At 42.7% G+C, this 12,069-nt stretch overlaps 1 protein-coding gene across 1 annotated transcript in view; it reads right to left on the bottom strand.

Annotated features, from left to right (window-relative positions):
• Positions 1 to 10,974, bottom strand: part of SVOP (SV2 related protein) — a 30,506-nt gene extending 19,532 nt beyond the window's left edge. The window contains exons 1-3 of the mRNA XM_019507196.1: positions 10,671 to 10,974; positions 3,085 to 3,245; positions 491 to 576 (exon numbers count right to left, since the gene is read on the bottom strand). Of these exons, the coding sequence (XP_019362741.1) occupies positions 491 to 576; positions 3,085 to 3,245; positions 10,671 to 10,705 (282 nt within the window). The 5' untranslated portion in view covers positions 10,706 to 10,974. The remainder of the gene's footprint in view (positions 1 to 490; positions 577 to 3,084; positions 3,246 to 10,670) is intronic.
• Between the last annotated feature and the right edge of the window lie 1,095 nt (positions 10,975 to 12,069).

The raw sequence follows: 12,069 nt of genomic DNA, 5'->3' as shown, positions 1-12,069 counted from the left end.
ATATATGGACAATAACTAGGAAACAAAGGATCTGGCTAACAAATAATAAAGAGGACAGAGTAATAGAAAAGAGACCATTTTGCTCTGGGTACCACAGTTAAACCTAGGAGTACAGGGATTTGTTCAGACAGCAGGAAAAATGTGCTGAGGCTGGAAACACATGGAAAAGGGAATATCTTGCCCAAGAGGATGAATGTGGTAAAATGACCAGATTAAGGAAAAACTGGATAAACTTATGGTAGCAGCAGCCTGAGAGTTTAGAGCAGCAGGTCTACCTGGACCCTCCCAACCATCTTAGAGGAAGAAGAAAAGGAGCTTAGCATAGGTTAGCAGTATAGGTTAGCTCTGATTCTGGCAACAGTTCACACTTCAAACAGTATTTCTGTTCATGAAAGGTTGGGGGATTTTGTTCTCAGGGTATGAATACATCATTTAGACATTAATGTATGACACAGAGTCCATGCTATTGACCTTGACAACAATTACTTGCCCAGGCTAATCCAGTAATAACAGAGAGTTTCCACTGGAATTTCCCAAACCCAATGGCTTCCACCGCATCTTCCACCATAAAAGTATCTGGAAAAGAAACAGAGCTTCTGGTTCAACACTTCATTTCTTCCCTGCTAAGAGATGTGCTCTAAAATGGCACTTTCTAATAATCCAACTATTTTTTATTAATTTAATAATAGGCTAAATCGTTACAGTCTAAATTCATTTGTATTCAATTCTTATACACGCTAACCCCCAGTTTCTTCAAAGATTTTGCCAAACACCATGATTAGGAAAATTAATAAATGAACTTACATATATACAGATTTTTAAAAATATAAAATCAGTATGACATCAGGGGATAAAACTAGAAGCAATGGTCTCAAGTTGCAGCAGGGGAAATTTAGGCTCGAGATTAGGAGTAACTTTCTGACTGTGAGTGTGGTCGAGCATTGGACAAGTTCATCTAGAGAAATTGTGGAATTTCCATCCCTAGAAGTTTTCAAACAGGTTAGTCAGATTTTATGAACATGGGCTTCAGGGGGGGTGGGATGTAGTGACTTACAGCAGCTGAGGATCTGAGTTTCTATATATGGGGGTCCCTTCACCAGCCTCTGAAATGCAGCTATCTCTGGAGTAAAGCACAGTAGCTCTTTACTAGCACGTAACAATACCACACAAGAGGACAGCAAGTTAGCAGTAATACTTTATGCAGTTACATTTACAGAGGGAATTTAGGGTGGCAAAACATATCTGAGTTGAGAATTTGGCCAGGACATTCAAACAGCTATCCAGACCTTTGCTATAAATACCAAAGGGTCTTGAATCCTACAAATCAGCAGGACCTGAATTTTGTCTCCTTTGAAAAATCTCTGCTATCTCATGTTTACTAACTTGTCCATTGCCAACTATGTCTGTGCAAAATTTAGGATGAAAAACATGGTTTAAATGTTGTTTTAATTTCATAGTCATTTAAAGCAGCTTGTCTCAAAGTTTTGCCAATACCAATGGTCAATACACATAGTAAGCCAGTTTCCCACATTAAAAACTCCATCTAGCCTTGTAATGAACTGCTGTAAGTCATTTTCCTTCCTTCCTCACCCTCCCCTTAAAAAAATGGTGCAGAGACTTTTTGTGATGTTGGTATTTTAGACATTTTGTTTGTGGCCAACAGGCCAACATAAATTCTCTCCACATTTATGCACACGCCCAGACTTTCATTGGTAAGCTGAGCTCTCTGGAGAGAGTCACTCGGATGTAGAGACTCATTCAAGAAAGTTAAACTTAAATAACTGCAAGGCACAAAAGTGTAGCTGAGGAAATGCACCAAACACCCCCCAAAAAAAACAAACAAGGGCATGTATTCTATTGTAATTCCATCCTGCTAATTTTTCCACCACCACTGGAAAAGAAACAGAAAAAAGAAACCCAATCAATACTATGCCCATTCCCAAGTGCTCTACTGGCTTCAAACTACATCAAGAAAATATGTCTTCTTGACTTCTAGATATCTAGTGGATGTGTCTTCAGAACAACATGTTTTTCCACCTCCTGCCTTTGTATTGCTACACAGCGGACAGTAGCTGGAATCGTTGGCTCAGTACCTCCCTCTTGTCCTCTGGGCCAGAGAGAGACAGGAAAACTGCAGAGGCTTCATGCTCAGCTTTGAAGATGAGCCACATGGAAGTGCTATCATGAACCCGGCACGTCATTTCTAAATGGAATTTTTCCAGTGCTCCCAGACAGAGGGAAGGTGAGAGACCAAGACTCCGTTCTCAGGAAGTTTTAGGGCTATAAAGGTTAAAATGTTTCCTTTTTGGTAGCAGCCAGGTAATCCTCCAGTCTTTCCCATCCTGAGCCCATGGATACCGAGTTTCTAACTCGGTTGACTAGTATCGTGTCCGCCTCTTTACAGATCTCTTGGAATTAAATCAGCTGAATTTCTACTGTGTTACCCAAAAGCAAACTCTGAAAAGCCCCAAGCAAAAAAGACTACAGGGCAATTCCAGTAAGAACTCAACTACATGCACCTACTCACAGCAGACTATAAAATAGAAGAGACCTTGGAAAATTAACATGCCAAGCCAACTCTCCTCAAGTTTCCTAAATTAGTGCTCTAAGGAGTCAGTTGTAAACTGATCCAGATCCTTTGTTTGGGCTTTCGACATTTGAGCAGATTAGTTTGTCAGTTTTATTGTCTTGGAACCGATTTTTAGAAGTGGATTGAAGTCTCAAGCTCAGATGCAGAACTTGAAGTTACCAACTGTGTGGAACGTTTGATTTGATTTGCCGTATTGTAAAGACACCGTGCAAAGTTTGGCTCCTGTGTTCAACTTTCGACCTGTCCCACAATTCACGAGTGTTTCCATATGGGATTGTTTGGGGTCCAGTCCTGATAACAGTAAAACAAATAAGCAAGCTGACCCCTAGAGAAGGCAGTCCAGTTGTCACAGGCACATCATTCATCATTCAGCCCCATTGTTCTAACTCCCTTGGTTGGCAGGTTCTCTCAAGGCGACAGACTCAGTCTTGGCTGCAGCATGGCTAGAATAAGCCACAAGCTTATTTTAAAAGGAGAATTAGAGTCTTGCTTACCGTCAGTTGGGTTGGCAAACTCCTTTGGCACCGCAGCTCCATCCTCCAGCTCTATAGCTTCTAGTTCTGTTTGGACACCTTCAATCTGAATTTCGTGTTCTCCCGAAATGGCATCTTCCTCTGACCTGGAACTCTCCCCTGTGCGGCGAAACTTGACCACCCTAGGAATGTACCAAAGAGACTCAACAGGAAGAAGTAAAAAAGTTGAGGGTAGGAAAGGAAGCAGATAGGCTCTCTGGGACAAGAAGTCCAGATGGAATTAGGAGCCGTCTAAATTCCTTGGTGGAAGTCGATTTTTGGCTTGATTGAAGCCAGAAATCTGTGGCTGCGGCTGGGGAAGCCTTTCACAGCATGGGCAGCTGACTAGGAGAGGAAGAGGACTGGAAGCTAAGCCTGGCCAGCCTGCTTTGTGTTTCTGTTGGGCTGTAACTAAAGGACTTTGTTACTGCAGAATACATCTCAGCTCCCCAGAGGGTCAAGCCATATTGTGAGTGGCTGTGCCCTGAAGACCAAAAAGGGAAAAACTGTAGCAGAGGTGCCCTGGTACCCTGTGATGCAAGACTATGCCAGCCTTCAGTTTTCTGCCTATATTCTGGCATCTGCAATGCTTGAACATTTGCATGTCAGCCCACCTGACTCTGCCTGTCAACCAGAGAGCTGTGCAAAATGTTGTTTGTGCCCTCCATTACTTGTGTGTTGTTTCACAGCTGCAAGAAGAAATGCAGGTGTTATTATTGGGGACTAACCTTAAAAAACAGGTCTTGCACATTCATATTCTGACTGAAAGCAAGTCTGTCCCAACTGATCTTCATTACCAGGGTGGTATAAAGCAAGCAGTGAGGTTTGGAGTACCCAGACCTCATCATTCCAGATTTTGAAGGCCCCATGTGACACACTGAATCTAAAGCCCTAATAAATCTTTCACCCTGTTTAATTTAATTTTGTGAATAGCAAAGAACAATACTTACTGCCTATAGACTCAAAAGGAGAGAGCCACTGCATGTACACTTGGCATTAATTGCTAACAAAAAGAATTAACACTGTGTAAAATGTAATGCGTGCACAGCATATGGAGGTAGGCAGCCATGGAGAATGAAGGGCTGAAAAAACAGAGTAGGTCTAAGAGGGGTGGGACAAGGGTTTCCCAATAAAGGTATCTTAGCCCTAAACAGAGTGTGACAAAGAAGTTCAGTTGTCAGTCAATCTTCAGCCTTCCTGCTGAGACTTAAGCACAAGAGGTGGGGGCTCATGCTGCCAGCAGTGACTGTAAATACAGAAACTTGTCTATCGGCAACTGAAAGGAGAACTACCAGCTTAGTTCACATTGGATACCTCACACAGTACAGTTATCAGAGAGTAAGAGCTTTCAGTTTCTCCCTCCACTGACTTGTTCTGAACATGAACAAGTGACCAAAAAACAATCCTAGCTATTTAGGGCCTGTGGTTCACTATTCAAAACTGTTTAAATCTTTTTGCCTTTCCAATTTACATAGGATCAAGGAACACTTAAATGAATCAACTGTTTGACAGAAATAATGAAAGAATAGAAGTAGCATGTAGAAGGGATCATATTTACATTCATGGAATCCTCACATTTGCTGTCTAGGCAAAAAGAACTAGTCCATTTCTTGCATTACTTTATGAATCCTGCTTCATTATGTAATGTTTAGCTGCTTGCCAAATTTCAAGATTACTGCTGTCCCCTAGGACACAAATCATTCTTCTGAAAACAATGTAGAAAATTAAATTTGGGCTATTTCTACAACAAGGACAACGCATATGAAATTAAACAATGCAACTATATTTAATCCATGTTGAGTGTGTGTGCAGACAGACAAGAAGCCAGAAAGACAACTACTGGCAGAAAATAGCCAATAAACCATCCCATTAAGTTAAAACTGGGTGGTTAACCTGAGGCATAATATGTATAATATAATGCGTATTCACATGGATGCTGTGGATTTCTGTTCTCCTTGCAGAGTTACAGGAAGCAACCTTCTTTGATACATACATGATTTTGGTAAGCTAGATACTGTGCATCCTAAGAAGAGGCTGAATGTGCAGCACATGTCAGAAGGTGGCCTACTAATGAAGAATCCTCAATTCCCAGGGAAGCAAAGGGGCTCACACCACCTCAGAGTTCAAGACACTTATCTTGGCCAACCATTTTGTTAATCTAAAATGATGGAGATACCATAGTTAATAATCAATATGAAAACAGTTAGACTAAAATTGTTACTAGACAAATCCAGAGGTCTGTGCTTAGTTTTCACTAGGTTTGGACTCATTCTTTACTCTGGTGTGTTGCCAAGCATTTGCCTGAGTAAGGCAAATACTTGAGTACTGAGCTTTGCACTGAGCTAACAAGGTAACATCTGCAACGCCAAACAGGAAATGCTTTTGGATGGAAGGTGGCAGCACGGGCCCCCTTGACTTCTGCATAGCAGCAAAACAAGACTACAACCCAGTGCTTCAGAAAGCTCTTGGCATTAGGACCAGCTTCTGCAATGGCTGCAATACCACGGTCATCAAGGCTTACTGAGCCTTTTGGGCATACAAACAGTGAACAAACAGGTCCAGAAAGGTTTGTGTTTTGTTGGTCCCTGGCCTCATCTCAACCTAATGAAGGGTAAAAGGACCCCCACTTACAAGGTTATATAACAGAGCTAAGAACCACAGCTCAGCAACCACACTGAAACCATCATTCGGACGGAGGTAAAGTACTGCAAGTATTTTTGCAGTGAATGGCACAGCATATTAATGGATAGCAGGCAGATACTTTCCTTGAGAGAGCTCACTGTTGTAATAACATTGTAGCTTCTTTCATTATTTTTTTTTTTATGCATAGCAAAAACTATGAACCTATGACCTATGGTTTTTAGATGATTTCTGTATGAACAATGAGTTCACAACTGAGAAAAATGGCACTGGGCAACAGCTACAATTGCCTACCATTTTGAACTTCAGCTTCTTCATGTTTCCCTTAAGGAAAAGCAGTCAAGTTTGGGGCATTTATGTAAAATTATTTTAGAAATAGATCCCACAAGGATAAAGCTATTTTCAAACATACTTGCTTAGTCCCTGGCCTATAAATATTAACAGTGCACAACAAAATGCAGATATGTGTATCTAGTAAAACACATGGAGAATAAATATGCCATTTAAAGATTTACAGACTTGTGATTTACATACTGTTTACCAAAAAAAAAGGAGGCAATGTTTTTATTCAAGAACTTCAAAGCATGCAGGGGAAGAAAAAAAAGATTTGTTTTACAGTCTTCCTGGAATGATCCTGAATTCGTGATCTGGGGGGTGCAAAATTTAACTGGCTTCTTGGGCAGTTAAAAATACCCATTTGCCAGAGACAGGGAATACCCTTTCCTGGAACTTAGGCCTTATTTTGATACACAAGGTTATTTAATGAATGCAGTAATCACTTAGCATCTCTTGTAATTAAGAGCTTGGCCCAGCATAAGGGCAGAATAAGCACAAGTCTAAGAGCAATGAATCAGAAGGGGAGGGCTGAAGAACCCAATTGAGTATTAATGAGTGCACTGCAGCCTGACTGCCAGGTTACTCCTCGCAAGGAGTGAAGTGAACCCGTGCTGATGGTCACTCTTGAGCCCAGGTCACCCAGGACACACTCATTCTTTGCCCACGTTCCACAGGATCCCTCACAGAGGCCCTGAAACCATCAGCTCCATGTGAAGTTTGGAACAGGTTACCCAGAACGCTTGTGAAATATCCATCCCTGGAGGTTTTTAAGACCCGGCTTAACAAAGCCTTGGCTGAAATGATGTAGTTAGGGCTGGTCCTGCTTTGAGCAGAGAGTTGGACTAGATGTGACCTCCAGAAGTGCCTCCAAACCCTCATGTTCTATGATTCTAAGGACTCCCTATACCTAGTACATAGCCTCACTTGAAACCCTGTCATTTGCCACCCATTCATGCTTTTGTATAGTTCAAAAATCTTGCCTTCCCTGCTGTGCGCTGTAGAAAGAACTGCAGAATCAAGGTTTAAGTACTTACAAGTAATACAGACCCTGACAAATCAAGGAACAGGCAGTAAATTATGTATGTCTTCTATACCTCTCTCAGATCTGTGCTCTGCCATTGAGATCCATCAGCTCCATTGCTGGCCTCCTGGACAAGCAACTACTGATCAAGGAATCAAATTGATATTTTTTTCTCACAGCAAGAGTTCAGCTATCCCTCACAGAAGAGGACATCTACCTTAGTCTTCTTTCCATATCCAGTGGGCCCAACATAAATGATGCCAGAAGTCAACCAAGAAGAAAAAGCTGAAACAGTAGTGTCTTGTCTATGCCGGAGATACTAACTTTAAACCTCATGCAGCTGGGATTTGCTACACATCAGAAAGCTGTTCACCAGTGCTTTTTCACAATGGCCCTTTCTAAAGTCACACTTGTATACTTGGTTTGACTGGTTTAGAGCCAAGAGCAACATCCATTGTCCATCTTTTTACTTTCACATGCATGGAAAATATTCAGGGCACAAGTAGAGAGAATTTGAGCCAGATCTAAGCCAAAATGCACAATGTTTAACCCTAGGTAACAGAATCTTTAAAGCTGCTTTCATTTCTTCTATGCCCTCTGTAGCATCACTATAACTTAGACACCTGGTATACTTGCAACTCTTGAAAATGTAAGAACAAGACGTTGGAAAGAAATCAACTTAGTACAGCTGTGGACCTTCAGTCCCTGGCTATTTTAATTCTGCCCTAGCAGTGAGGGTCTTTATCCTATCTATTTAAGGGGCATCAAAACCAAATTATAAGGCATCCTTGCAAGCTGCAGCAGCTGCAATCAGAGATGCACAGGCGACAGTTTTTAAAGGTGAACTGAAAGACTTTCCATACTTGACAAGACCTGAGTTCTGTGTTTCTCTTGCAAGAGCTGATGACACCATTGATACCCAGAACGCAGCAAAGTGCTGGGGTGGCAGCAGAGGACCTTGATCCATGAAAAAACAGCAGGGGCTGATGGCTGGACTCCTCAGCCCAGGCTGTCCATGTGACTGGGCTGCAGGCACTAAAAGGAACCGTGCAGAGGCGCAGCAGATGTGGCCTCCTGTTTTGCTCTGTTGAATTCAGGTAGTCCATGGACCCGCACCACATTGTTGACCCAGCCGGTCACAGACAGCACTTCCCCAGTCACCTGCTCTCTGGAGGTGTGCTTTCAACACTAAAGATCTTTGCAGCGTGTGGATGTTTGGCAGAGCAGTGTCTGCCTGTGTGGGGCTACCACTGCATCCGCTTCCTTGAACAACTGAGGTGCAGCCTCTAAGACATTTTTTGAGATTTTCCTAAAGTACACAGAGTATCTCAGGATTTGATCAAGGTATTCCTTACACTGCTTTCCCATTGCCATCAACTCCTGCAGGAGAACCAGCATACTTGGTCTCAGGACTTCAAGTCTTTGCAGGTGAGCAAAGGCAGAACAGAGTTTCATCCATTTTTGTTTTTAAAAAAAAAATCATACCCTTCTACATTTTAATGAAATTATATAGGATGAAATCCTGGGCTTATTGAAATTAATGCAAAAACCAACTTTGACTTCAAGGGAATAGAATTTATTTAATAATTTGGGAGGTATGAAGGATTTTTGCATCCAGTTAAAATAAGGAAGATTCTCAGTTCAGGTTTATACTCCACTTCATTAATAAATTGTATTCTAAATTCTCCTAAAATCATTTTTATCTCAGTAAAAATGGAGTTGCTTTGAACTTCCCTTTGCTGGCCCTCGGAGGTAAAAACAACTGTTTACTATTTCTTTGACATTTCTCTGAGATTTGTCATTCTTATAACATGCCAGCTTTTCAACAGAATGAAGATGCAGGTCTTGAGTAATTTATAGAGTCTGTATGTCCAGCAAACAAATACTGAAAGTTTTAGTCTGTGAAAAGACTTTTTTGATACCAGAAGGCAATTAGCATGAATGCTTTATGTACAAAAATTGTATGGGAAGTGAATCGACTTGTTTCCTTTTGTACTTTCATTTTACCAGCATCATTATGCAAACAAGATCCCAGAATGTCAGCACACCTAAAACCCAGTCCCAAGTCCACTGAAGTCAACAGGCATCCTTCCATTGATTTCAATGGGCTTGGAATCTGGCTTGTAGTAGCCCATTACCCTTTGAGCTTAGAAGTCAAAAATCACTCCTACAACATGTTAGGGTAATTTTTATATCATAACAGACCGCACACAAAAATAGATGATAATAAATACCTATTAATAAAGAGTCTGATCCTCCAGCCACATATTAATTACTGTTTATTACTATTTGACATGCATCCGGAAGTAGTGCCCAAAGCCTGGCCAGGGTCACAACTGAGCCAGATTCTGGACAAACACATAGCAAGTCATCTGCAAATTGCACAGAGTTCAATGCAAGTTCTGTCTGAGTAAAAACTGAAGAACTTGGCCCCGAGCATCATCACAAAGAATAAAACATTGCTTCTGACTAAATAACCTAGGAAACTGAGGAAGGAAAAACACACCGGTGCTTCCTGCTGCATACCTCAGAAATCTCTCAGCCCTGAGGAACCTCAGAGAGCTGCATTTGTGTGCAAGACCTCGGAGTGCTGAATACAGCCAATTGCACCTTCAGCCAAAGGCATTTTAGCCACTTCTTTAAAAAAGGATAGAAAAATAGCCTAAAGAATACATGCATCTATTTGATGTTGACCAAGGAACTGAACATATCCAATATATAGTTTTCAGCATTATTTAAAGTTCATGTAATCCTGTGTGCCTGACTCATTAGAAATGTTACTGAATGATCTATTTTGTCGTTAATATAATCCCATCAATGTTTGTAATTCAGTTCAAGCCATTATTTTTGGTTCTCCTCAGTCACTGTTTTACAAATACAGCTATGTTTCAGCAGCATACCAACAGTCTGGAGGAAAAGGTAATTATTTTTAAAGGAAATACCAGTATTTTGTGTTCAGAAAAAGCACTCCCAGAGGTAAGCCAGCAATAACATTGCTCTCAGCTCTTTGCACAGATCTAGTATTCACATCCCCAAACGGCAAGGTGTTTGCCACGTAAAGTCATTTTCCCTGGGCATTGTCTGCTTCTTCAAACCACACAGTTTGCACATACCAGCGACAAACATACCTTTGCAGAAAGGTTGAGATCTGCAATTACTTCACTGCATGAAGTAGGCAGCGAGGAAGATGCCTTCCCTGGCACAATATTGTTTACAGATACAATCCACATTGCAAATGCATTGCTACGGTTTCCTCTCAACAGAACCCAGTGCAAGCTTTGAGTTTTTAACCCCCCTTCCCTCCAAAGTTCCCAATAAAATACAAATCGGGTGAGTTTATGAAGCCACCACCTCCCTCCAATAGATCCAGGGATAAAGCAGAAAAGATCCAGGGTCAAGGAGGCTGAACCTGAGCAGAGAGACAAGGAAAATGGCCTGCTTTCTGGGCCTAAGCCATTTCCAAGGAATACTTCCCACTACAAAAAAAAGGAACAGTAGGAATCACAATCAATCTGCAGTTTGCTTTAAAAAAAAAAAATCCCTTTGTGTCCCTCTTCCCTGTGCTACTTACGGTAGCTGTCTCAGCTGGAATAAATCATCCTCCATTGCCAGGCTGCGTTTGGTAGAGCTGCTCTCATTGCTCTTACATTGTGGTTAATGGAGAGCAGCTGGGATCTCAGGAGCTGGCTGCTGGACAGCTCCCTCCGCTATAGCACCAGCCACCGCTGCTGCCACCGCCACCGAAACAAAGCAGCAAGGGGGAGGGGAGAAGAGGAGGAGGAGAAGACCTGGAGAGAAAAGCAAGAGCTGCTGACTGGGATGGGAGGCAGGGGTCTGTTCTGGCCACAGAAACTCACAGGCTTCATCCCCCCCGCACCAGCCCTTGGTTTATCAGGCAGAGTGGTGCTGCTTTGCTCCAGTGCTTTATCTGATCCTTGCCCTCCAAGGTTGCAGGCCCTGAGATCAATATTTAATGCAGAAACATCTGCTCATTTGGAGGCTGTAATCTCAGGGAATATTAAACACTGCCAGAGAGGGAGGCTAAAAGTGGCAGGAAGAGTTCTCCATATAGAAGGGGACTTGGAGCTGCCACTCCTCACAAAAGGGGCAGCAGAGAGTCCTGGAGGGAGCTAGTGTGGGCCAAGAGGATGATTAGCTTATTGTCCTGGGGGAAATGGGAAGGTTTTCAAAAAGTTAATTCAGAAAAATGATAGGATACAGACAGGGAGCATGAGGATGGCACAAAGGTGAGAAGGGAAGTCTCTTTATATGACTGCTTCAGGAACTGGCAGATGTTAACAATGGAGGTCATGCACCAGCGAGGCTGGGGCAGAGCTGGTGGCACCAGAAGGTTCCCAACAGTGGATAACCCTCCTCATAAGGCAGTAGGAGCTAGGTGCTTCTGGAAATGCCAGCCTCAGGGCTTGGTCCTGCCACCTCTGAGGCATGCAAAATGCCATGAACAAAGTTACTCCAGCGCACTCTTTCAGACTCAGACTCTTCATAGTCATAGTCCCAGAGGGTGGTAGTGGATGGGTCCTTCTCAACCTGGAAGGACGTGGGCAGTGGGGTTCCGCAGGGCTCAGTCCTCGGGTTCGCACTGTTCAACATCTTCATCAGTGATTTGGACGAGGGGGTGGAAAGCATCCTGTTCAAATTTGCTGATGACACTAAGATGTGGGGGGACGTGGGCACACTAGAAGGAAGCAACAGGCTACAATCAGACCTAGACAGGTTACAGGGGTGGGCGGATGAGAATAGGATGGGATTCAACACAGACAAGTGCGAGGTGCTGCACCTGGGGAAGAACAACCGGCACCATACCTACAGGTTGGGGAACTCCCCTCTTGTCAGCACGGAGGCGGAAAAGGATCTTGGCGTCATCATTGACTCTAAGATGAACGTGGGCCAGCAGTGCGGGGATGCAGTCAGGAAGGCCAACCGCACCTTGTCATGCATCCACAGATGCA

Source organism: Gavialis gangeticus, unplaced genomic scaffold, assembly GCF_001723915.1.
Source record: "Gavialis gangeticus isolate Ggan-Ray unplaced genomic scaffold, GavGan_comp1, whole genome shotgun sequence".
Lineage (NCBI taxonomy): Eukaryota > Metazoa > Chordata > Crocodylia > Gavialidae > Gavialis > Gavialis gangeticus.
The sequence above is the reverse complement of the archived record's forward strand: the minus strand, read 5'-3'. Positions and strand labels throughout refer to the sequence as shown.